Source organism: Myxine glutinosa, chromosome 5 (assembly GCF_964187855.1).
Source record: "Myxine glutinosa chromosome 5, kmMyxGlut1.1, whole genome shotgun sequence".
Lineage (NCBI taxonomy): Eukaryota > Metazoa > Chordata > Myxini > Myxiniformes > Myxinidae > Myxine > Myxine glutinosa.
In genome coordinates, this window is record NC_136265.1 from 156,073,492 (window position 1) to 156,101,312 (window position 27,821).

General features: G+C 45.9%; 1 protein-coding gene across 1 annotated transcript; it reads right to left on the minus strand.

Annotated features, from left to right (window-relative positions):
• Positions 1-7,991: 7,991 nt before the first annotated feature.
• On the minus strand, positions 7,992-26,744 carry LOC137428067 (cytochrome P450 3A19-like). The gene is made up of 6 exons (XM_078777423.1): positions 26,609-26,744; positions 17,973-18,116; positions 13,017-13,177; positions 11,601-11,827; positions 11,289-11,451; positions 7,992-8,369 (listed from the first exon to the last, which is right to left on the minus strand). The coding sequence occupies exons 1-6, from the start codon at positions 26,742-26,744 to the stop codon at positions 8,250-8,252; spliced, it is 951 nt and encodes a 316-aa protein (XP_078633549.1). The 3' UTR covers positions 7,992-8,249.
• Between the last annotated feature and the right edge of the window lie 1,077 nt (positions 26,745-27,821).

Below are 27,821 nucleotides of genomic sequence, written 5' to 3' on the forward strand. Positions count from 1 at the left end.
TCTTTCCTCAGCCTTCTGTCGTAGTTGAGGTCATTGCCCACATCTTGACTCATCATCCGATGACAATTCATGCCAAGTAATGAAGACATTCTTCTCACACATCTGTACTTCTTGGTGATCTTACTAACTACAATCCTTCTGATATTTTGCTTGTCCCTCTAAATCTTGTTTGCCCTGTATCTCTCTCGAAGCTGCTCGACTAACACATGGTGCAGTAAAACTTTTTCGTCACAGCTTTTGGAGCATGCAAGTTGTGTCGGAGACGCCTCGTCTTTGAGCGGGGTGAGTTGCTGTTCTTTTCCAACAGCTGCTGCTTCAATCTGTTGTGGCGTTTCTTCCACTTCTCCACAAGCTTCTTTTGTTGAAGCACAGTTGCCTTCTCTATGCTGAGTTGTCTGTACGCTCTTGCCCTGTCCCTTTTCATCTTCTTACGACCTCGACTAACTCTCTGATCCACTGGACGTCTTGGCGTGGCAGTTATTGGTGTTGTAGGTGGCGTATCTAGCATGTTGACATGGGAACAGTTGCCCTTTCTCTCATCTCTATATTTCTTGGAGCTTTTGTGCCATTGTCTTCTTTTTTTCCTTTGACTTCGTTGACTCCTCTCATTAATTCGTACATAGCTTGCCCGCTCCCGGTTTCTTTCCTTTTCTAGATACTGTTGTCTTCGGACTAAATCATTTTTCATACATTCGCGATACTTTCTGGCAAGCTCCGCAGCCGAAAGGCCCATTCTGCAAGTTAAAAAATATAAATTATTGTCATTTCATTACAATAAAGGGACAAGTATATGGGCTTGTGTCGAAAGGAAGGGTTGCGGTCGCGGTGTGCAACCTTTCCTAGATATCCCCCCCCCCCCCCCCTAAACACCGAATGGATGCAGTGCGTAATGCAACCCTTCGTAGATATCCCGTAGATAAATGGGACAGTAAAAGATACACCATAAAAGATACATGAAAAAAACACATTTCAAATCTGGCCTCCAAAGCCAGTCGCCGACTGGGCATCCTTCGTCGTGCGAAGTCCTTCCTTGGCACACCTGAGCTCCTCACCACATACAAGGCTTTCATCTGCAGCTCTATGGAATACTGCTCTCCCCTCTGGGCTGGTGCTCCTGCCTCACACCTAGCTCGTCTTCATGCTGTTGAAACCAAAGCGTTCAGAATCATTGGAATCTCCTGTGATGAAGCTAACTCCGAGGGCCTTTCACTTACTCACCGCAGGCAGGTTGGTGGTCTTTCCGTCTTCTACCGACTCCTCTCCGGCCTTGCTCCCCCAGCTCTCGCTGGGCTGTCCCCCAAATATTCCTACAGGTCGCACAAGATCTGCCTGCAACCCTCTTGTGGTTAAACTGCCAAAATCAAGACTCTCTGCTCACCTTCACTCCTTCATTCCTCTTTTCTCCCACCTCTGGAAGAAACTCCCTCACTCTCTTCAATCCCACTCCTCCATCCAGGTCTTTAAAACAGCTGTTCACCACCATCTCTTATCTTCCCCCATCCAAAACCTTGATCTTTTCTACCCCCGCTAATTTCACCCCAAATCCACTTTTTTGAAATACCAACTTCTTTCCTGGAAGTCCTTGGTGTCCTTGTGTTTTATACTTCTCCCACCCCCCCCCCCCCCTTCCCACGTCTCCTCCCCCCAAGCCCTCTCCCTCCCACACATCTCTCGATGTCCCTGCTCTCAAATGTTGTGTTTGTGTGCTTCCCCTTCTCTCCCCATCTTGTCTACTTCTCCCTCTTTTTATATATTTTGTTTGTCTGTTTGATTTGTTTGTGTGATAAATGTTAGCTCTTTCACGAGCCTCGATTCTGTATACAAAAAAAAAATGCATACAAAATGTTATATTCCTTTGCAAAAAGCAAATGAAAAAGAAAATATTAGCCCTCCATTGAGAAAAGAAACACTAGGCCCTAATTATTAAACCATTTCATTGAACTATACAATAGAAATCAATTAATATATAAACCAATTAACATAAGTTATAAGAAATCATCTCCGTCATAAACTTATCATCTCCGTTACTCTGTCATAGAGGCTCCGATGTGACGGAGCTGACCGTAAGGAGATGATACCGAGGCCGTTCAGGCCCGTTTGGCTTAGCCCAAGAACATCCCAGCTGCAACTAGGCTGTGGGTATTCGTAGTGGATACGGTCATTTCTCGTTGTATATCATTTCAAAAATGAAAGAAATTTCATATAAAACGTGATTCAGCACATACGGAGATGACGCTAAATAAAGGTACGCACCTGATATTTCACAAAAGATCCTATTTTGATCGCTTTTCGTGATGAATCTTAAGGAAAACTGGGTTACTTCTTCATAAACGATGTACACCCGCCAAAACACGGCCGATGAGATAATTTAAAAGCCTTTTCTTTCTGTCGTAGATGACGCTCTGAATTTTCGTGACGGAGCTGATGATAAATGTCGGGACAACGAAAATCCTACAAAATCGTTACAAGGTGGCCAATTTATAAACATGCATGCATATTTGGACCTATTCAATCGATTTAGACAATAAATTGACATTATTCCGGCATATTCTGATCAAAAATGTGCACCCGTTGAATATTTACGACACTTTACATTTTTACATGATACGATCGATACGGTTTGGAGGGGGTCTGCACATCAATCAAGATAAGAAAATCACAATAAAATGGATTATTTCTCATACTTTTATTAATGTACTTTGTAATAGACATACAAATCAACATAAATCAAGAAAAACAAAAGTTGAATGGTCAATAATATTTTCGTATACAACGTAAAAGTATTGGGACACGAAAGTAGACATTTACTGAAGAATGACTCATAGTGTACCCACACAATTTAGTCAAGACTGCGTCTTTGATAGTACTTTCTTCAATTTGTTTTGTGGTAATGGGTAATGAATCTATAACAGTTTTGAAAACAAAGTTTTCCTTTTGATCCGCAGTATTTGGATCATCTGCCGGTAATCTACTCAACATTTCTGCATTTTCGCTTTACTCAGAGGTACTGCTAAGTATACCCTGACACAAACAATGCCCAGCATTGAAGTCTCGCTGAAGAGGTGAGGTCAGGTATGGGAGCATGCGCCGGAGCAGCGCGTCGCCCCATCCACTTTCTGACGGTACTCCAGGGGCCTTCGTCTCGCCATCCTCCAGGCTGATGCCTGGCCCATCCCTATCTCCTTGATATACCGATCAACCTGCTGCAACCACGAGACACGCAGTCGGCCCGTTGGCCTCCTCCACTCACGAGGCTCCCTTGCTGAGTATCTGGTGAGCTGGATCAGTGTCCGGAAAACGAGACATGTCCATACAGCCGCAGCTGACGCTCACAGACCATAAAGGAAACAAATCTCATCTGAGTCTCTCTCAGCAACCGCTCATTGGATACAAAGTCCGACCAGCGTTAGCCAAGGATTCTCCGAAGATACTTGGTTCCGAAGGGGTTAAGTCTCATTCTCTAACCCTTGGTGAGGGTCCAAGTCTCGCATCCGTAGAGCAAGACTGGAAGCACCAAGGACTTAAAGACTGACTTTTGTCCTCCTGCATAGATACCGACAGTGCCACACCCCATGATCCAGTGAATCCATGACTCCCCAGGCCCGACCCAGACGTCTATCAACCTCCGGCTCACAACATGCAGAGACATGAATAACACTGCCAAGGTAAGTGAATCTCTTGGTGACCTCAACATCTTCGCCACAAACAGGCAGCATCCAAGATGTCATTGGAAGCCTGGATCTTGGTTTTGACCCAGGAAATCCGTAATCCCAGCGGCTCCGCCTCCTCATTCAGTGCCTGGAAGGCCCCTGTAAGAATATCCAGCATATTCACAAAGATGACTGCATCATTTGCAAAATCAACGTCAGAGATCTTGACACTCCCAAACGATGCACTGGAACCTGACCTCTCCGATATCCTCACCAGAATCCAGTCCAAACAAGTGCTGAAGAGTGTGGGGGCCAGTACACACCCCTGCCAAACTCCAGTAAAAACTGGAAATGTCAGAGATGGAGCCACCACACCTCACAGCACTCTCAGGACCACAGTATAGTTCAGAGATCAGATTGATCAGCGTTGGTGGCACCCCACAAAGAACAAGAATCCTCCGGAGGGCATCCCGGTTCACCAAATCGAACACTTTGCGGAGATCAACATAGGCTGCAAGCAGCCCCTGACGAAAGTCTCGCTTGTGTTCGGTGAGGACCCGAAGTGCAAGGATACGGTCAATCATTGACCTCTTTGGTGTAAAGTCCGACTACTCTGGTCACTGGTGTTCAAGCAGATGGTGGCGAACCCTCTCAAGAATGATCCAAGCAAAGACCTTGCCCAGCACCGAGAATGGCGTCACCCCTCGGTAGTTGTTGCAGCCCTGGTGATCACCCTTCCCTCTCCAGAGGAGGATGACGAAGGTGTATTGATTTGAATGTCCACACAACAAGAACAATTTTGAATATTTAAATCTCCGGAGAAGATTCGCTCGAATATACCAAGGACTACAACAAAGTTTAACAATACAATACCGACGTATACACTCACAGATTCAACACAACGTGTCCAGCCATTCTTCTGGCGAGTAGTTGAATGCAGTTCCTTTTATAGTAAGTTTGAGAACAAAGGAAATCTCCAGCTGTCTCAGGAGTCAGACTAGGAATGGAAAGGTCAGGGGCTTTGCAGACAGTCTGGCACCTTGGACTCAATAAGGCATCTGGTAATCATTACACCTCCACCATTGAGGATAAGCATCTTTGGATGAATAAGTGCAGACTTGTTGTTTTTTCCAGCGTGGCACCTCCTGGAGGCTATATTTGTTCTTGTCTGATGAAAACAGATCTATTCGCCTTTTGTACATTTCAATACTCTTTCAAACATTTGTTATGTCGGTGGGGTAGGGCATATATAGATCCATCCAAGCAGATCTGCATAGGTAGGTGCTTCGATTGTTGTGATAGGGAACCCCACATGTAATAAGTTCTGTTTCGGCGGTTTGTTTGGATTAAGGTGTATCTTTGTCCCCATTACGAGGAATGGGGCATGTTAAGTAGTTACAGGGATTATGTCAATTCTCATGAATGTCGTTCCCTCTGCAATCATCCCATTGTCCCGTATGGCAACACACCAATAGACATTAGTTAGCCCCATTAGCGCACACATTAATAAATCTTCCCTCTCACAATAAGACTGACTGGAAGAACAGGCAGCAAGCGGCCGCGCATTGCGACACCATGGCAATGAAACATCGAGCAAGCCAGGCAATAGCCACGCCCACCTTGCGAAAGATTGGAAGAAGGGTTGATGGGGGAGATCAACGCAGGCCGAGAAAGAAGCAGGCCGCCGATTGGCAGAGCAAGGAGCGACGTGCTGATTGGAAAAGAAGGGCCGGTGATGTAACGAGGGTTTTGATAAAAGGTGGAGGAGACCGACATTTTGCCCTTCCTTTTATTCTTGCCTTCTCGTGCTGGACCCCTCTTGTTCCGGACCCCCTCTCGTACTGGACCTTCTCTTACCTTCGGACTTTGGTGGAGGAACGAGGAGTCCAAAAGACGGTGGAGAGACGGAGCGCTGACGATTCTCCTTCCCTGTGTTCGTGTGCGAGCGACGAGGTGCAAACAAGGCTTGCCGTGCAGCGGCATACGTTGGACCAGCAGCGCGCGAACGGGAGCGCATCAAGGCCTACTCCCCGCCAGCATCAGAGCCGCGTTGGATGACGGTGCTCAAGCCTGACGATTCCTGACTGCCAGGCAGAGCTAAATCCCCATGACAGAACACAACGGTCTTCCCTCCCTTGTGTCTGTTTTTGAAGTGTGGTGAGTGGGATCCTAATTTAGAATCATATTTTATTTACTGTCGCGTTTTGTTCTCTGGGTCCGGCAATAAAGCCGTTATTCTTGTACATTCGAAATCCGTGTTCGTGAGTTTAATTTCCTGCAGGTTTGAAGACTGCTCGGGACCACAGGTAAAATCTCCCACTTCTTCTTCCTCTATCCTTCCTCCCCTGCGCATATATATCGTCAAATCCGCCATTGAATAACACCTCAAAGTAAGCTCGATTGCCATTGTTGATTTCCCGGTCTTAACCGAGGGGAATCACGCGACACATTGTATCTCTTTCCTTGCATAGATGATCAATCTTAACCTTATTTCTAAACACAGCAAACACGCAATTTCTACAATCCATGATGCAGATTTAATCAAATATCTATCACTAAAGTATAAGCTTCACTTTTATTGACTATATATATATATATATATATATATATATATATATATATATATATATATATATATATATATATATATATATATATATATATATATACACACACACACGTATATACTAGCTTGGTGAGGCGAGCGCGCGTTGTTAGAGGAACGGGCTTGTTTTACCTGAGGATAATGACTGTACCTGAGTTGCTGTGTTGTCATGATTTACACCAATCATAATACAAACAATTATTTTGCACAAATATATTTGTAATATACGTGATATTACATTTTATAAACAATTGAAGTTGAAGATTTAAGTTGAATTTTTTTTTTTTTTTCAAAAATGCCAAGCCGATTCTGAAGGCCTTTCACTCTCTCACCGCAGGTGCGTTGGCGATCTGTCTATCTTCTACTGACTACTCTGCAGCCTTGCACCCCCTGCTCTGTCTGTGCTCTGTCCCCTAAATATTCCTGGAGGAAGCACAATGTCAGCCAGTAACAGTCTACTGGTGAAACTGCCAAAAATCAAGACTTACTGCTCACCTTCATTCTTTCATTCCTCTTTTTTCCCACCTCTGCAACAAAGTCCCAAACTCTCTTCAATCCCACTCCTCCCTCCAGATCTTCAAACAGCTGTTTACCACCATATCTTCTCCATCCAAAACCTTGATATTTTCCACCCCCGTGAATATATCCCAAACCCACCTTCTTCAAATTCCTTGTTTTCTTTCCTGAAATCCCCTGGAATGCCCATCTTGTTTCTGGGTGTTTAACACCATCAACTTTGCTGATTCTTCATCCAGAAATAACTGGTTAAATGCACCGGTTAAATCTAACTTTGAGAAGAGTTTGGGTTGTTCTGTGTTCTTTGTGTTCTGTGTGATTTTGGCAACCTGATCCTGTATGTTGGGGAGTTAATAATCATCCTCAATAACCTCATTAACGGTTTTGTAATCATTACAAACCCTCATCTCATTATTTGGTTTGGGCACATGAACTGCTGGTGATGCCCAATCATTACGGTGTACACGGCATAATATATCAACCTTAGGTAGCCTGTCACACTCATTTTCTACAATAAAATATGGTGTGGGTCTAGTTTTCTGAAACACTGGTTTTGCATCAGAATTTAGCCTGAAAGATGCACCGAACCCTTTTATGCCCATGCCCTCACGAGAAAACAATGATCTATTCTGATTTAACAGCTGGTTCAACTCTGGTGGAAATTGACTTGATTGAGGGACAGAAATCTTGGGCTTTTCAACACTTGTTACCAAGAAGATACTTCCCCAATCTACCTTTATCTTACTTGGCCAATTCGTCCCAAACAAGGATGGACGCTTTCCTTTACTTAACATCAACTCTTGGTTATCCCCATACCGAGGGGCTTCGAGAAGAGGGGTTGGGGGTTGAGGGGGGAGTTCACTCTGAAATCCAATGTGATATGTTCTGCTAAAAGTCTCTTCAAATCGTAACAACATTTTGGTTTTAGATCATCCAGTTGACACAAGTTCTTGAACATTTTGAACGTGTCTGCTTCCAGAAAAACCAGGAACAGCATTATCTTTTTTGCCGTCAATTGCATCTGTCTGTGTAGTTATCAAAGCACTCCTCTTATCAAAAGCTCCCATAATTCCAAATACAGCCATGTTTTACTCTGTTTCTTTGGGTTCCAAAACAATCAGATCCTTGCGCCAAGTTGTTGTATCCCAGACAAGGGAATAGAAATACACCAAATTATTCCCATCTACATTACCAAGTAGATCAAAGACGATCACTCAGAATAATGGAAGCCATAACCCCTTTACTTCATTCACACATGCCCACCACCATCCAATGACGTCAGCTTCCTTCTCATTCCAGGACAACACAAAGCATGAAGCCGATTGTGCTATTCTATGCATGTTACTGCATGGTTAATCTTTCAGGAAGGCATATTACATGTCACATAATTTAATCATTATACAATTAAAAGCAAACCCAACACCAATTTCACAAATGTTGAAACATTTTGGCCAAGGTACAGGTGGAAAAGCAAAACTTCACTCCGATTCCTCGCCCTCATGTGGTGTAACCTCCTCGTGTCGCTGACGCCTCTCAAACTTGAGCTTGATTGGATTTTTCGGAGACAAGAGACCAACTTTACCAATTTCCAGTGGAATCTGCAAAAGAGTTCACAAGGTGGTGTTCATCTGCAGGCTTCAATGTGTGCAGAGAAACTATAATTATAAATTTGTTTGTGTTCATAAAGCATAACGTCCTCTTTGCTAACTCCCTCTTTTCATTTTTTCTTCCCCCCTTTCTCATCCCTCTCTTTTTCTCCCCCTCCCTCTCTGTCCTTCTTTCTCTCACCCCTTCCTCTCTCCCACTCCCTCTTCACACCCACACCGTCGTGTCGACGTGTGGTGACTGGTGAGGAGTCGCTCTCTCTCCCCTTCCTTGCTTCCATCTTCCCAACCTCTACAAAAGTATTCACCCACTCACCCCCTGATCCCCCATTCCAAAGTTTTCACATTTTGATGCCACCTGAGCTTATTTCATGATGCTTGAAAATCAAACTTAATATATACAGTCTTCACAAACTACTCCAAAGTAATAAAGCTAAAAAAATTAGATGATTCTTAGTTGCATCAGTATTCAAACGCTTTACCGAATTAACCAAAAACCACTTCAGCAGCAAATTATTTGTTTGAAAGGTTATAAAATAAGTGTAATAGGTTTCACCTGTATGTGTTCAGTGGTTTAACTTTAAAATGAAGCTCCTCGACTTATGTAAGGAGTTTTAAGGTGTAACTCACTTGGTCAACCAACAACGCAAGCATGAAGAACAAGGAGCTTTCCAAAGACGTCATACATAAAGTGGTATTGAAGTACCATTCGGGAGAGGATTATAGGAAGATTTCAAATTTACTCATTATCCCTTTGAAGCCTGGTGTTGGCTCAACGGTTAAGGTGGTTGGTTTGAGATCCCAGGGTCCTGAGTTCAAGCCCCCGGTCACGCCGTTGAATCAACACCAGTGGGGTTGACTCAGCCTGTCATCGTTCCAAGGTCGGCAAAATGAGCACCAGCTTACTCGGAGGAATAAGCCATTCAAATAACCTGTGTTAGAGTGACGAACTGTCCAGGATTGTACCCGATAGCCTAGAAACTGCCTTGGCAGCCTGAAGCGTCTGAATATACAAAAAGGAGTGGTCATCATTATCCTTTTGAATATGGTGAAATGCATCATTAATACGTGGAAGACGTATGATACCACCCAGACTCTACCCAGATCAGGTCGCCAATCGAAACTCAGCGGCCAGGCAAGCAGGAAACTGGTTTGTAATATCCTGTAAATCCAAAATGACCTTGAAAGAGCTGTAAGGCTCTATGTCCGAGATGTGTGTCAGTATTCATCAAATCAACAATTTGGTGGGCGGTTCGTGTGCAGCCACCCCAACTGCTGGTTGCATCATTTTTATGTGGGCGTGTCTGCAGCTGAAGCAATGCCTCTCTATAACCAATTGTCTGGTACTCATTTTGCCGACCTCGGAAGGATGACAGGCTGAGTCAACCCCACCTGGCATTAATCACCAGGTATAAATCAACAATATCCCATTCCCTTTACAAGGCTCGCCTCTATGGACAGGTCACAAGAAGGAAGCCATTACTGAAAAAAACGCATGTAAAAGCTCATATGGAGTTTGCGAAAAGCATCTCGATGATACTGCAGACATGTGGAGAAACGTTTTTGGTGAGATGGAACAAAAATTTAATTTTTTGGTCTAAATTCAAAGCATTACATCTGATGCAAGCCTAACACTGCATATTGCCCAGTCAACATCATCCCTATTGTCAAGCATGGTGGTGGCAGCATCATCTTATGGGGCTGCTTTTCATCAGCAGGAGCTAGCAAGCTTGTCAGGATAGAAGGGACAATGGATGGTGCAAAGTACAGGAGAATCCTTGATGAAAACCTGCTTGAATCAGCCGTGAATCTGAAACTGGGTAGGAGATTCACATTTTAGCAGGACAATGATTGGAAGCACAAAGCTAACCCCACACTGAAGTGACTGAATAAGAAGAAAATAAAAGTTCTTGAGTGGCCTAGTCAAAGACCTGACCTGAACCCAATTTAACATTTATGGCGAGACCTGAGAATTGCATTCCATCGATGATCCCCATCAAACTTGGCAGAACTCGAACAATTTTCACGTGAGGAATGCACAAAGATTTCACCATCTCACTGTACAAAGTTAGTAGAGACCGATCCAAAAACATTTGGAGAAGTTATTTCTGCAAAAGGTGCTTCCACCAAGTACTGACCTAAGGGGCTGAATACTTTTGCAACCAGTGAATTTTGATTTCTACATTTTTTTGCAGATATTCCTGACATGCAACTTCCTTCAACTATAAGTGTTTAGTTTGATCTCTTCAGACATTAATAAAAAGTTAATTTGGAAAAATAGCTTCTGCATATTTGTAATTTATATACATATGGCATTATAATTTTGGTAGGGGGTGAATACTTTTGCAGGCCACAAAGTCATGTGCCAACGGTGTATTATGCTATCGTGTAAGCTTCTTTCTAACAATGCAACTGTGCCTTCCAGGAGGGGACACTGCGTACGATGCCGACTGGGAGGAGAAAACCTTTCCTCTTCAAAATAAAATAAAAAGTTTTCAATTGTTTTTCATGTCTTCATTCACATTATTTATTCATTTCATTTTTATTCTTTGTTAGTCTACTAAAGATTTTCTAAATAAAAAACACAACCATTGGGATATCGAAGAAAGCGCATTACATGAGGCTGGCAGATTGGATCCATTTCAAAATGGATCTGTCCAATTTATTATGGGAAACCCAATTTGTGGATCAGTTCACATATTTTGTGAATGATTGCACAAAGCATAATTTTTGTTTTTCATTGTGCCTCTGGTATACTTTTTCAATAAGCTCACTCGATCATGAAAAACAACACACCAGAATAAATTATTTTTTTTACATATTCTGCAGCATCATGCAATGTTTGATTTGGATTTTGCTATATTTCTGATGCAAAGTTAACTTATCAAGGCCAACCTTTGTAACAACACCCACCTCCGTTTCTGGTGTAGTTCGAATATTGAACTCCTGCAGTAATGCCACGAAACCCATCTTCATGTGCACGAGAGCAAAGCGCATGCCAATGCAGTTCCGAGGCCCAGCTCCGAATGGTAGATAGGCGTACGGATTGCGGCCTTCCTTTGCTTCCTTTGTGAATCTTGGTTGCCGGGAGCAAGTAGACATTGCTCAGTTACTGTGTCAACTTACACCTTCTCGAAGTACCTTCTTGGGAAGGGGGGAATTAAGACCCTTCAGGATATAAACCAAAATATTACAATGCCGAAGCTTCGAAAAGCACAAACATACCGCTCTGGCCTGAATTCTTCAGGTTCTGGCCATATGCTAGGGTCCCGATGAAGGGCAAAAAGCGGCACGCCGATAACCATTCCGCGTGGCACATGTAGTCCACCGAGCTCTGTGGAATCTTTGCAAACACGCTCAAGACGTATAGCAATCGGGAACTTCCTTAAGGTTTCGCTGATAACCATGTCCAGATATGGCAGTTGCATCACACCTTCATAGGTCAACTCCGACTACAAACACAGACATTCAATAATCTGATAGCTTCAGGCATTCGACAACATTCATGTTCGATAACATTTTTTCAATATTGAGATTATTTTTTTTTAATGCAAGTTTTCATTGTTTAGTTTGATTTGAGACTCATAGGGGAAAGGTAAATATCTGTCCAAATCATGCTATAAGCACCACTTGTTTTGTTTGAAAGTATGATACCTTAAGAACGAAATACAAATGTACTGCATTCCAATTTTTTAGATTCGAGGGGTATCATATACAAACCAGAGCTTGAGGACGTAATTTTCATCCAAGTTCTTCGTATATTCTTGGTACACTTCACTGTAAATGTAAAAAGAACAACTTAATCTGCACAGAGATGTGCTTTTGTGACGTTTTTCGAGAACAACGATGATACCCAGGAAGAACCGTTTGTTCCAGATGACGATTAATCAGATGAAGATGATGATGATGCCTTGAAGAACTGACAATTAAAATATTGCCAACAGTTTATTTATCGATTCGTTTACACTCGACGAGATGAATCCATTGAAGCAGGTAACACTTGCGGGGAAGTTTGTCATCAAGTCCAGCAGAGAGGATTTGCCATTGGGAGAAATCTGGGTGGGAAAGTTCACAGATCCTGAAGTGCCATGGCTGGTGAAAGCTGAATCCCTTTACCTCTATTACTGTTTGGATAAAACTTGCTGTGATGAGAACACCAATGCAACCTTGATGTCCACACTAGAAAATGTTTTTGTTGCAGCAAATAAGCCTTGTACATTGCTGTTTCCACCTCATTTGTTTAAGACAACAAATAGAAATCGTTTTATTCAACATTTTGATGACTTTTCTACTTTCTTCTGTCATCGAACCAACATTTATTGTTCTTTGGTCCCATTTAAAACTACCTGGAATATGTGAGCATTTTGTGATGTTTGTGAAATCGTGACAGTGCAGGACATCGATGGGGTAAGTGGATATTCGAAAGCTGCAATGTATACAAAGGGGAGACACAGTGTTGATGAGGGACATGTGGGAGGCAGTCCCATCCTTGACTTTTGGCCAGGGTCCGAGAATCACCAAGACTGCTCCTCTTCAGATGGCCAACACACTATCTGGCCAACAGATTAAAGTGGTGGTACCTAATCCAAGATCATGAAAACATATTTTATTGAAGATCATACATAACAATGAGTGTGATACCTTGTTTGGGAATGCCTCGTCAATCTCCTCCTGCAACTTGCTCTGAATGTCAGGATGAACAGCGAGGTTGTACGCCACATACGAGAGTGTATTCGCTGTCGTCTCGGTGCCAGCAATGATAAAAATGATGGCCTGTGCTTGTATCTCGTTATCTGTGAGGCCTAAACGAAAAAAATTATCTTTGGAGGGTGTCCAGAGTTTCCACAACTGTTCTTTAAAATTTTTATACTGCAGCAAAAGTGACAGTTGTGAGTACATCGATTTAATGATGCGTCTGCATGTTCCTGCTCATGGACATTCAATCATTTGTTGTAATTTGAGAAAATAGAAAGTGGAGCTATAAACTGCAGAGTGAAGTTGTATTTTCTTTTCTTTGCTTGTAATCCTGAAACTATTTATTCATTACATAAGCATGTAGGTGGAGGAGGCAGGGTTCAGGTAAATGTGTTTGGGAAAAGAGTCAGATGAGAAATGTAATTTCAGGAATTGTGTAACTATATGTCATGATGGTCAAAGTCTAAATCACCATTCATGTTCACTAAAGATGCTTTTTCAGACGGTTTATAAGAGGTAAAGATCACATTTCACTCCCTTTCAAGTAACACGCACGCACGCACGCAAGTGCGCATGCACACATCCAGAGATAGCAGGGGCTCTGGGGTAAGCAAACTCGCAGACTCCACGCCCCCCCCCCCCCGCCAATCTTCCACTTACACCCCGTCATTTCTCTCTCTTCGGTAACTTTTAAAAACAACTTTTTTATATGAAGATCTTAAATTAGAACAGCAACAAGCTCATAAACAAAGCAAAATCACAGAGCAGCCTTTTTAGATCACAATGTGTGTTGAAAAGTAAATAATTAATGTACAAGTACAGATACATCGTAGTGTAGCGGCTACCGCTGGGTATACACAATCGCCTTGCACCTACCGAGGACGCGGAGCGATCACCATGCCGGGCTCGCCCAGGACGCCCGGGCATGCCCGCTCTCGACTTGCCAGGCCTCGTCCGGGATGCCCGGGCGCACCCGGGCATGCCCGCTCTCGACTTGCCAGGCCTTGTCCAGGACGCCCGGGCACGCCCCCTCTCGCCTTTCCCGGGCAAACGCTCCGGGATAATGTGTATATATATTGCTGCCCGATAAACGGGCTTTTCAGAGTACCCGAGTTGATTTGACACAATAAAGAAACTCGGACGAATTCCAGCTTTTTGTCGCGTCCATTCTTTCGATTTACGTTGGAGCATAGCTCCTACATTGGTGACCCGACATAGACACGGCAGTTGCCCTCAAACTGCCTACCTTCTGGGAGGCTCACGCGGCGGTTTGGTTCGCCCAGGCAGACTCCCTGTTCGCCCTGCGAGGCATCACGGCCGACGACACCCGCTTCCACCATGTGGTAGCAGCACTCGGCTCAGTCACCGCGGCCCGCGCCCTGAGCCTCCTCGAGCGCCCGCCAGCCACTGACAAATACGACGCGATTAAAAAGCTCCTCTTCGACGCTTTCGTCCTCTCATCAGTGGAATGCGCACGGCGCCTGCTCGACCTGCCCGAGCTCGGCGACACGCACCCGTCCGAGCGAATGGACTACATGCTTTCGCTGCTCGGCGAGCACTCTCCGGCATTCCTGTTCCGGGAGATGTTCCTCCATCAGCTGCCTAGCCCGGTACGCCTTGCCCTGGCAAGCACGACAATCACGGATCCCCGCGCCCTCGCCAGGGAAGCCGACAAGATCTCCGCGGCAGGCCAACGCATTGGAGCAGCGACCTGGAGCCCACCGCCGTCCGAAGCAACGCCCATGGCGCCCGAGCACCCGGCACGGTCGACGACCAAACTGCCGACACAATTGGTGGCCGCTACGCCACGCCGACCACCTCCAGCACGACGACCGGAGCCTCCACCTGACCAGGCGTGGTGTTATTATCATGCCAGGTTCGGACAGAAGGTACGGACAATCGGACATGCCGACCCCCGTGCACCTTCGGCAAGCCGGGAAACGGCCGGGCCGGCATTCATTACCAGCCATGAGCGCCGGCCACACGGGCAACTTACTTTTCATCACGGACAAAGCGTCCGGACGGCGCTTCCTGTGTGACACCGGCGCCCAACTGAGCGTCATACCCGCCTCCGATCAGGACAGGCAGTCCGCGGTTTGCGGCCCCTCCTTGGTTGCGGCCAATGGATCGGCCATCCGCACCTTTGGCCCGCGCAACGTCACCCTCTGCTTCGGCGGCCAACGCTTTAATTGGACTTTTGTAACCGCAAGCGTGCCCATGGCTCTGCTAGGCACCGACTTCCTCTGCGCACACGGACTGCTGGTGGACGTCCAACGGCGTCGCCTCATCAATGCTGAGACCTTCAGCTCCCTGGCATGCACATTGAGCAGCTCCGCTCCGACCGAGCTGGCATGCGCCCTCCCGGCGGCGAACGAGTTTGCTCGCCTGCTCACGGAGTTCCCGGCCCTCACGCGGCCGATGTTTTCGGCCGTCGCAGTACGTCATGGGATCGAGCACCACATACCAACCACGGGCCCGCCGGTCTATGCCAGAGCCCGCCACCTCGGCCCAGCCAAGCTCTCCGTGGCCAAAGCCGAGTTCGATGCTTTGGAACACCTCGGCATCGTGCGGCGCTCCGATAGCGCGTGGGCTTCGCCACTACACATCGTCCCAAAACCAGGGGGCGGCTGGCGCCCATGTGGCGACTACGGCCGCCTTAACGACGCTACCACCCCCGACAGGTATCCGATCCCGCACATCCAAGACTTCTCCGCCCGTTTGGCAGGACGGGTCATTTTTTCAAAGATCGATTTAATACGGGGATATCACCAGGTACCTGTCAGGGCGGCCGACGTCCCAAAAACGGCCGTCATCACGCCGTTCGGCTTATTCGAATTCCTGCGAATGCCGTTTGGCCTCAAGAACGCGGCTCAGGCATTCCAGCGCTTGATGGACGGCGTGCTGCGCGACCTGCCGTTCCTCTTCGTTTACCTGGACGACATCCTCGTCGCCAGCACGTCCCGGGCCGAGCACCTCCTCCACCTCCGAATACTGTTCGGGCGCCTCAGCGAGCACGGCCTCATCGTCAACCCAGCCAAATGCCACTTTGGCACGACGGCCGTTGATTTTTTGGGCCACCACATCACCAAGAACGGGGCCGTGCTGCTGCCAACCAAGGTCGAGGCCATCACCACGTTTCCGCGTCCCCGCTCCATAAAGGCCCTGCAGGAATTCCTGGGAATGGTGAATTTCTATCACCGCTTCATGCCCCGCGCTGCTCAACTCATGCGGCCCCTCTATGAAGCCCTCCGGGGCAAGCCGGCCAAGCACGACGTCGCCTGGTCCGCAGCAATGGAGCCTTTAAAAGCTCAAAGTGGGCCCTCGCCGACGCAACACTGCTCGCTCACCCGGTGCTCAACGCTCCCATCGCCCTCACCACGGATGCCTCCGACTACGCGGTGGGCGCCGTACATGAGCAATGGGTGAACGGGGTTTGGCAGCCACTCGCTTTTTTCAGCCGGCAACTCCGGCCGAACGAGCTCAAATATAGCACGTTTGACCGTGAGCTCCTCGGTCTACACCTGGCCGTTCGCCATTTCCGCCACCTCCTGGAGGGTTGACCCTTCACGGCGTTCGTCGACCACAAGCCGTTGGTTGACGCAATGGCCAAGGTCACGGAGCCGTGGTCGGCCCGCCAACAGCGCCACCTCTCCGCCGTGTCAGAGTTTACCACGGACATCCGGCACGTCGCCGGCAAAGACAACGCCGTGGCCGACTGTCTTTCTCGGGCCAGCGTGAACGCGGTCCACCTCGGCGTGGACTTCGCGCTTATGGCGGCGGACCAAACCACCGACACCACGGTGCAAGCCCTCCGGGCGGCGGACACGGGCCTCCGCCTGGCCGACATCCCCTTCGCGGACACTGTCCTGCTCTGCGACGTCTCCCAAGGCCAGCCTCGCCCCATCGTGCCCGTTACCTGGCAGCGCTGCATCTTCGCCTCCCTCCACGGCCTTTCCCACCCGGGCCGGAAAGCTTCCCAGAAGCTGGTATCGGCGTGATTCGTCTGGCACGGCCTTCGACGGGACGTCCGCGATTGGACCAGCACCTGCACAGCCTGCCAACAGGCCAAGGTCCACCGACACACCCAGGCCCCGCTGGCACCTTTCACCGTGCCCGAACGACGTTTCGACCACGTCAACGTGGACCTGGTGGGCCCCCTCCCCCCATCACGGGGTTTCACACACCTGCTCACCATGGTGGACAGGACCACCAGGTGGCCGGAGGCCGTTCCCCTCGTCTCCACCACCACCGCCGACGTGGCGCAGGTTTTCATCGCCACCTGGGTCGCCCGCTTCGGCGCACCGGCGGACATCTCGTCGGACCGCGGACCGCAGTTCACCTCCGAGCTGTGGGGCGCAGTCGCCCGCAACCTGGGGGTCAAGCTCCACCGTACTACGGCCTACCACCCCCAAGCCAACGGGTTGTGCGAGCGATTCCACCGCTCCATGAAGGCCGCGCTCATGGCCGGCCTTCAGGACGGCGGTTGGGCCGACCGGCTGCCGTGGGTCCTTTTGGGCCTCCGCACGGCCCCCAAGGAGGACCTTCAAGTAAAAAAAAAAACTCCTGCACCCCCTATAAAGTCGAGTCTTTTAGACCCGACATGATTTTTGTTGCTCAATAACTGTTTGCATAACTACATTTATTTTATTTGCATGACCTTTCATATGTGCTTCAAATAAAGGGTAATAAATGTTCCTGTGTGTGCATTTTATTTTTTTGTCTTTCAGGATCGAGGGGAAAATGTCATAAAAATGAATGCACATGTACAGTATGAGAGGGAATGTTTGTGCATGTCTGAGAGGGTCTCATTTCTAAAGTAAACGAGTTACATTCACGAAATTCACACACAATGTCGAACACACGTTAGTTCATATGCCAAGTTTCAGCTTCCTTTAACTTTACGGCCTTCAGACTTCAGTGAAAAGTTGGACATTGAAGGTGGGAAGCTGAGTCTTGATGCCACGTGGTCCAGCAGAAATGCCCATTCGAGGCGCAGCAGGAGCGGCACTATCCCGGAACGATGCCGCAAGCGTGTCCTCGTGCAGGCTGCAGAATGAATGGCAAAAGGTTGAGGCAACCGCAGCACCTTCGCTCACCTGCTCAAATGAGTGACGAAGGTTACAACCGAAGGACGAATCGGGCTTGAAGCACCGGTACGGGGCAGAGACTTTCGGACGCCGAGCCGGTTCTGGGACTGGTTCAATACAAAGCTCTGTTCATATTCAGACGTCCGACTGGGCTCTGTAGCTGAGCGTGTTGGAGAGGGCCGGTTTCATGATCGTACGCTTGAGGACTTGCCTTATTCGCTGGCCGTCCTCCCCGGCGAGCGACGACAAGGTTCCACAGCAGACAATGGAGAGAGGTGATGATTCGTTTCTGCAGAAAGCCCCTCCCAGTTCTGCCATGCTCTGAGCATGCTACCACAAATTGTCCACTGTGTGTACAAAAAAAAAATCTGTTCGGGGTACCACAAATTGTCCACTGTGTGTACAACAAAAATAAACTTCGGTGTACCACAAATTGTCCACTGTGTACAAAAAAAACAAAAAATCTGTTCGGGGTACTACAAGTTGTCCACTGTATGTACAAAAAAAAAAAAGCTGTTCGGGGTTCCACAAATTGTCCACTGTGTGTACAAAAAAAACAACCTGTTCGGGGCCATACAAATTGTCCACTGTGTGTACAAAAAAAACAAAATCTGTTCGGGGTTTCACAAATTGTCCACTGATGTCTTGTGGGTCCACATTTGCTCCTGACGTCCTATCGTTATGACCAACGTGTTATTTGATGTAAACACGATTGCACACAATAGATGATGAAATAAATTATTTATTTTAATTTCCTTTGTCACGTGCTGTTGCAGCACCTTTAAACAACAATCTGAGCCTCAGATCGATTCCACAATGTCCATGAGTGACAGGTGTGAAGCGTGTTGCACCATCCCATAGGAGAGAGCAGTACTCCAATTCAGTTACGCACAAAGGCCTTGTGGCACCATCGGAGGTTCAGATTTCCAAATTACATTTCTATGGCCTGAGACTCGCTCTGGATGCCAATTATGACAAGTGGTGTGCTCTATGATATGTGGTGCTGGCTGATGGTGTGGCGCAGTATTTGGAGATACTAAACCTATTCCCGGTGGTTCATTGTGGAAACGCGTTGGACAAGTTGGGTTCGTTTGCCAATCCTTCCAGAGACAGAATTTGAGATGGACCTGGAATGATCGACGTGTGATAAGTGTGTTAATGTTATCGGTGATGTAGGTTGGAGGTCCTCCCTCCAATGGAGGGGTTTCTGGTATTGTCCAAAAATGCGTACGTAATATATAGACAGCCCCGAAGTTGTTAATCGACCAGCTCTGAAATAAATGGTAACCATGGTGAGTGGTGACTGTTAACCATGGTAACGAAAGAACTCGAATTTGAATACAATTTTGGTACGAACTGTCACTCATTGACGTCACAAGGGGCGTGACTTCGACGTCACAGAGCGTGGGAAACTTTTTGTTCGCATTACCACGGCTGTCTGTTCCATTTGTCGCATTGTTTCTCCACAGAGAGGTCGCGTATCTTCATGCTCGTTCTCGTCTGCACTTTTGCACTCTGCTATTACCTGAGATCTCTGCCGCATCTTCAACAGGTGAGTTTTAAATGAGTATTGACGGGAGAGCATCGCTCCAGCAGAAAATTGTGGGGGCAGTTGGGGGGTGGGGTACAGCCCAACCCTTCATGTGTGATGTGCAGACAGGGGAGCCAAGACGGGGAGGGGCGTAGGCGGGGTAACTACCACAAGGACTGAACCTAATAAGTAATACTAATAGTCATAGTAATAGGGCCCCGTGATTGTACAATGATAATCGCGGGAATGAGGTAAATTAACGCGAGTGTTGGCCACACCCCATCCGGATGAAATGGGTTAAGAAACGAATCCTCATATCGGAATAAGTGAATAACAACCCAGTTTCCCTCAAACACGGCGTGTGTTTCTGACGATGAAAATAGGGAAACCTCCATAGAGGTTGTTTGACCCACAAAGCGCATCTTTCGGACGCCGAGCCGGTTCTGGGACTGGTTCGATACAAAGCTCTGTTCATATTCAGACGTCCGACTGGGCTCTGTCGCTGAGCGTCTTGGAGAGGCCGGTTTCATGATCGTACGCTTGAGGACTTGCCAGGTTCGCTGGCGGGCCTCCCAGGCGAGCGACAAGGTTCCACAGCAGACAATGGAGAGGGGTGATGATTCGGTTCTGTAGAAAGCCCCTCCCAGTTCTGCCATGCTCTGAGCCGGAGCTGAAGCGGATGCTTGTCAAACGACCCTTTCGATGGTTTGGCTGTGTGAGGAGGGACTTTGTCATGAGATGTAGGGATGGTGGTCTTTGGGTGATGTGCTCTGTTGGGTTTGTGCCAAATGTAACGTTTTGCATTTAGGCCAAAAAGTTCCATCTTCCCAGTCGTTGTTTAACACAAAACGGAAAGGGAAGTAACCTGGGATGTGTTCAGTTACCAAGCAACTAGCTAGCGCTTGTCAAGCCTGCCGTTCCTTATCAACGGTTTCGAATGGAGTGCTTGCTCGAATGCTCAATCCACTTGGTGAGTGTTCTTCAAGGAACTTGTTAAATGAACACACCCCCAACGTTCTTGAGGCCCGACCCAGGATCTCCACTGCAATCCATATACCCCAAAGAGGAATGCCCCTCCCTGCCACCCCCATGGGAAGTACATTCTTCCGCAGTGATAATGATAAACTATGAGATATCAAAGCAAGGTTCGAGCCCCACTTCGGCTTCGGATAAAGTAGTGATTCGATACACAAGCACAGAACTTTTGGAGCTGCCCAACCGTGGCTCTCAGTTGAAAGCTTGTTTTCCCCTAATAAATCCAGGGTATTTACGAGCTCTTCCACGAGCCTGGACTCTGTGTGCAAAAAAAAATATCTGTTCGGGGTACCACAAATTGTCCACTGTGTGTACAAAAAACAAAATCTGTTCGGAGTACCACAAATTGTCCACTGTGTGTACAAAAAACAAAATCTGTTCGGGGTACCACAAATTGTCCACTGTGTGTACAAAAAAAAAAAAAAATCTGTTCGGGGTACCACAAATTGTCCACTGTGTGTAGAAAAAAAAAATCTGTTCGGGGTACCACAAATTGTCCACTATGTGTACAAAAAAATATATATCTGTTCGGGGTACCACAAATTGTCCTGTGTGTGTACAAAAAAAAATAATCTGTTCGGGGTGTCACAAATTGTCCACTGTGTACAAAAAACAAAATCTGCTTGGGGTACCACAAATTGTCCACTGTGTGTAGAAAAAAATAATCTGTTCGGGGTACCACAAATTGTCCACTGTGTGTACAAAAAACAAAATCTGTTCAGGGTACCACAAATTGTCCACTGTGTGTAGAAAAAAATAATCTGTTCGGGGTACCACAAATTGTCCACTGTGTGCAAAAAACAAAATCTGTTCGGGGTACCACAAAATGTCCTGTGTGTGTACAAAAAAATAATCTGTTCGGGGTACCACAAATTGTCCACTGTGTACAAAAAAAAAAATCTGTTCGGGGTACCACAAATTGTCCACTATGTGTACAAAAAAAAAAAATCTGTTCGGGGTACCACAAATTGTCCACTGTGTGCAAAAAACAAAATCTGTTCGGGGTACCACAAAATGTCCTGTGTGTGTACAAAAAACAAAATCTGTTCGGAGTACCACAAATTGTCCACTGTGTGTACAAAAAACAAAATCTGTTCAGGGTACCACTAATTGTCCACTGTGTGTACAAAAAAAAAAAAATCTGTTCGGGGTACCACAAATTGTCCACTGTGTGTAGAAAAAAAAAATCTGTTCGGGGTACCACAAATTGTCCACTGTGTGTACAAAAAACAAAATCTGTTCAGGGTACCACAAATTGTCCACTGTGTGTAGAAAAAAAATAATCTGTTCGGGGTACCACAAATTGTCCACTGTATGCAAAAAACAAAATCTGTTCGGGGTACCACAAAATGTCCTGTGTGTGTACAAAAAAATAATCTGTTTGGGGTACCACAAATTGTCCACTGTGTACAAAAAAAAAAATCTGTTCGGGGTACCACAAATTGTCCACTGTGTGTACAAAAAAAAAAATCTGTTCGGGGTACCACAAATTGTCCACTGTGTGCAAAAAACAAAATCTGTTCGGGGTACCACAAAATGTCCTGTGTGTGTACAAAAAACAAAATCTGTTCGGAGTACCACAAATTGTCCACTGTGTGTACAAAAAACAAAATCTGTTCGGGGTACCACAAATTGTCCACTGTGTGTACAAAAAAAAAAAAAAAAATCTGTTCGGGGTACCACAAATTGTCCACTGTGTGTAGAAAAAAAAAAATCTGTTCGGGGTACCACAAATTGTCCACTGTGTGTACAAAAAAAAAATCTGTTCAGGGTACCACAAATTGTCCACTGTGTGTAGAAAAAAAATAATCTGTTCGGGGTACCACAAATTGTCCACTGTATGCAAAAAACAAAATCTGTTCGGGGTACCACAAAATGTCCTGTGTGTGTACAAAAAAATAATCTGTTTGGGGTACCACAAATTGTCCACTGTGTACAAAAAAAAAAAACCGTTCGGGGTACCACAAATTGTCCACTGTGTGTACAAAAAAAAAAAATCTGTTCGGGGTACCACAAATTGTCCACTGTGTGCAAAAAACAAAATCTGTTCGGGGTACCACAAAATGATCTGTGTGTGTACAAAAAACAAAATCTGTTCGGAGTACCACAAATTGTCCACTGTGTGTACAAAAAACAAAATCTGTTCGGGGTACCACAAATTGTCCACTGTGTGTACAAAAAAAAAAAAATCTGTTCGGGGTACCACAAATTGTCCACTGTGTGTAGAAAAAAAAAAATCTGTTCGGGGTATCACAAATTGTCCACTGTGTGTACAAAAAGAAAAAAATCTGTTCGGGGTACCACAAATTGTCCTGTGTGTGTCCAAAAAAAATAATCTGTTCGGGGTACCACAATTGTCCACTGTGTACAAAAAACAAAATCTGTTCGGGGTACCACAAAATGTCCTGTGTGTGTAGAAAAAAAATAATCTGTTCGGGGTACCACAAATTGTCCACTGTGTGCAAAAAACAAAATCTGTTCGGGGTACCACAAATTGTCCACTGTGTGTACAAAAAAAAAAAAATCTGTTCGGGGTACCACAAATTGTCCTGTGTGTGTCCAAAAAAAATAATCTGTTCGGGGTACCACAAATTGTCCACTGTGTGTACAAAAAACAAAATCTGTTCGGGGTACCACAAATTGTCCACTGTGTGTACAAAAAAAATTAATCTGTTCGGGGTACCACAAATTGTCCACTGTGTGCAAAAAACAAAATCTGTTCGGGGAACCACAAAATGTCCTTTGTGTGTACAAAAAACAAAATCTGTTCGGAGTACCACAAATTGTCCACTGTGTGTACAAAAAACAAAATCTGTTCGGGGTACCACAAATTGTCCACTGTGTGTACAAAAAAAAAAAAAATCTGTTCGGGGTACCACAAATTGTCCACTGTGTGTAGAAAAAAAAATATCTGTTCGGGGTACCACAAATTGTCCACTGTGTGTACAAAAAAAAAAATCTGTTCGGGGTACCACTAATTGTCCTGTGTGTGTCCAAAAAAAAATCTGTTCGGGGTACCACAATTGTCCACTGTGTACAAAAAACAAAATCTGTTCGGGGTACCACAAAATGTCCTGTGTGTGTAGAAAAAAAATAATCTGTTCGGGGTACCACAAATTGTCCACTGTGTGCAAAAAACAAAATCTGTTCGGGGTACCACAAATTGTCCACTGTGTGTACAAAAAAAAAAAAATCTGTTCGGGGTACCACTAATTGTCCTGTGTGTGTCCAAAAAAAATAATCTGTTCGGGGTACCACAAATTGTCCACTGTGTGTACAAAAAACAAAATCTGTTCGGGGTACCACAAATTGTCCACTGTGTGTAGAAAAAAAAATCTGTTCGGGGTACCACAAATTGTCCACTGTGTGCAAAAAACAAAATCTGTTCAGGGTACCACAAAATGTCCTGTGTGTGTACAAAAAAATAATCTGTTCGGGGTACCACAAATTGTCCACTGTGTACAAAAAAAAAATCTGTTCGGGGTACCACAAATTGTCCACTGTGTGTACAAAAAAAATTAATCTGTTCGGGGTACCACAAATTGTCCACTGTGTGCAAAAAACAAAATCTGTTCGGGGTACCACAAAATGTCCTTTGTGTGTACAAAAAACAAAATCTGTTCGGAGTACCACAAATTGTCCACTGTGTGTACAAAAAACAAAATCTGTTCGGGGTACCACAAATTGTCCACTGTGTGTACAAAAAAAAAAAAATCTGTTCGGGGTACCACAAATTGTCCACTGTGTGTAGAAAAAAAAAAATCTGTTCGGGGTACCACAAATTGTCCACTGTGTGTACAAAAAAAAAATCTGTTCGGGGTACCACAAATTGTCCTGTGTGTGTCCAAAAAAAAATCTGTTCGGGGTACCACAATTGTCCACTGTGTACAAAAAACAAAATCTGTTCGGGGTACCACAAAATGTCCTGTGTGTGTAGAAAAAAAATAATCTGTTCGGGGTACCACAAATTGTCCACTGTGTGCAAAAAACAAAATCTGTTCGGGGTACCACAAATTGTCCACTGTGTGTACAAAAAAAATAAATCTGTTCGGGGTACCACAAATTGTCCTGTGTGTGTCCAAAAAAAATAATCTGTTCGGGGTACCACAAATTGTCCACTGTGTGTACAAAAAACAAAATCTGTTCGGGGTACCACAAATTGTCCACTGTGTGTAGAAAAAAAAAATCTGTTCGGGGTACCACAAATTGTTCACTGTGTGCAAAAAACAAAATCTGTTCGGGGTACCACAAAATGTCCTGTGTGTGTACAAAAAAATAATCTTTACGGGGTACCACAAATTGTCCACTGTGTACAAAAAAAAAAATCTGTTCAGGGTACCACAAATTGTCCACTGTGTGTAGAAAAAAAATAATCTGTTCGGGGTACCACAAATTGTCCACTGTGTGCAAAAAACAAAATCTGTTCGGGGTACCACAAAATGTCCTGTGTGTGTACAAAAAAAATAATCTGTTCGGGGTACCACAAATTGTCCACTGATGTCTCGTGGGTCCACATTTGCTCCTGACGTCCTATCGTTATGACCAACGTGCTATTTGATGTAAACACGATTGCACACAATAGATGATGAAATAAATTATTTGTTTTAATTTCCTTTGTCACGTGCTGTTGCAGCACCTTTAAACAACAATCTGAGCCTCAGATCGATTACACAATGTCCATGAGTGACAGGTGTGAAGCGTGTTGCACCATCCCATGGGAGAGAGCAGTACTCCAATTCAGTTACGCACAAAGGCCTTGTGGCACCATCGGAGGTTCAGATTTCCAAATTACATTTCTATGGCCTGAGACTCGCTCTGGATGCCAATTATGACAAGTGGTGTGCTCTATGATATGTTGTTGCTGGCTGATGGTGTGGCGCAGCATTTGGAGATTCTAAACCTATTCCCGGTGGTTCATTGTGGAAACGCGTTGGACAAGTTTGGTTCTTTTGACAATCCTTCCAGAGACAGAGTTTGAGATGGACCTGGAATGATCGACGTGTGATAAGTGTGTTAATTTTATCGGTGATGTCGGTTGAAGGTCTTCCCTCCAATGGAGGGGTTTCTGGTATTATTCAAAAATGGGTACGTAATATATAGACAGCCCCGAAGTTGTTAATCGACCAGCTCTGAAATAAATGGTAACCATGGTGAGTGGTGACTGTTAACCATGGTAACGAAAGAACTCGAATTTGAATACAATTTTGGTACAAACCTGAACTCATTGACGTCACAAGGGGCGTGACTTTGACGTCACAGAGCGTGGGAAACTTTTTGTTCGCATTACCACGGCTGTCTGTTCCATTTGTCGCATTGTTTCTCCACAGAGATGTCGCGTATCTTCATGCTCGTTCCTGTCTGCCCTTTTGCACTCTGCTATTACCTGAGGTCTCTGCCGCATCTTCAACAGGTGAGTTTTAAATGAGTATTGACGAGAGGAGTATTGACGGCTCCAGCAGAAAATTGTGGGGGCAGTTGGGGGGTGGGGTACAGCCCAACCCTTCATGTGTGGTGTGCAGACAGGGAAGCCAAGAGGGGGAGGGGCGTAGGCGGGGTAACTACCACAAGGACTGAACCTAATAAGTAATACTAATAGTCATAGTAATAAGGCCCCGTGATTATACAATGATAATCGCGGTAATGACGTAAATTAACGCGAGTGTTGGCCACACCCCATCCGGGTGAAATGGGTTAAGAAACGAATCCTCATATCGGAATAAGTGAATAACAACCCAGTTTCCCTTAAACACGGCATGTGTTTCTGACGATGAAAATACGGAAACCTCCATATAGGTTGTTTGACCCACAAAGCGCATCGGGCCACGAACACGATGGCGGCGGGTGTCAACTGTCAACTGTTATGCGCATGCGCATGAAGGTGTTACAGTGTTCAAATGTTGTGCAGTCCATGAGCCCGGTGCGCATGCGCGGATCCTCACTGGCGGGAATGGCGATGCTTGAGAATGGTGCTGGATGAACGTGCTTCATTGAAGCCTGAATGACCCACCGACCTTTGTTCATGACTACTCCTTGAAACATGGTGTCAGAGGTGATCGAATCGTACGTCGCAGCTTCGTGGTGTGAGTGATCGCTGCCGATCGTGATTACCACGGCCCCATAACATAAGAAGGCCTAAGATCCGGTGTGCTAAGTGCAATATCCGGTGTGCTCAGTGCAATATCCGGTGTGCTCAGTGCAATATCCGGTGTGCTAAGTGCCGACTGCCAAGGATTGTGCACGGATACGAGTTTTTGGTCCATCAAGCCAGCTGACTTCGCCGAATCTGCTGTGAGTTCCTTATACTATTACGTGGGACCTCGGTTTGAGTTTGAACCGTGTAATTCAGTTTGCAAAAGATGTCTGAGGGGCCAGACACGACAGCACGGCCTGTGGAGGCGACACCAATAATGGGATCAGCCACAAATCCACGAGCACCGATGACAATGAATATACAACTGCCGGGCAAACTGGATTTCCATGCAGCGAAATTGCCGCAGACGTGGAGACGCTGGAAGGAGGGGTTGGAATTGTACTTGGACCTTGCAATGCATGATCAATCAGACGAGAGGAAGGTGAAGTTGATTCTCCACTTGATCGCCACAGAGGGTAGGGAGATCTATCGCACCGTGTCATTCGACACGGCTGAAGATGAACGCACCGCAGCTGAACTCATTCAAGCTTTTGATGCCCATTGCCACCCACGTACAAACGAGATGGTGGAACGCTATCGTTTCTTCACCAGAGACCAAGAGAGTGGTGAGAACATTGAGAAATATATCACAGGACTGAGAATCCGAGCATCCACCTGCAATTAATGATTCCACTAAGCGTGAACATTTACTCCGAGAAGCAGAGCTTGACTTGGCTAAGTATTTGCAGCTATGTCGTGCTACAGAATTATCGAAGGAACGTATACGAGCTATTTAAGTGACGTCTGCATCATCAGTACATGCAGTTGTCCAACGCACAATGGGGGTCAGACCTAAGGCAAATATGTACAGAACGGACCAGAAAATGCCTGATACAACCGTTTTACCAAGTAATCGGAAGCAGACTCCTAATAGGAGAGATGCGTGCATGTATTGTGGTCAGATGCAT

Coding starts and splice junctions, on each gene's coding strand:
- LOC137428067 (XM_078777423.1), bottom strand. CDS start 26,744: ATGAACAAAGGTCGGTGGGTCATTCAGGCTTCAATGAAGCACGTTCAT. Junction 11,828..13,016: donor ACGAGGCATTCCCAAACAAG/GTATCACACTCA, acceptor CTGTGTTTGTAG/TCGGAGTTGACCTATGAAGG. Junction 11,452..11,600: donor GAAGAATTCAGGCCAGAGCG/GTATGTTTGTGC, acceptor CCGGCAACCAAG/ATTCACAAAGGAAGCAAAGG.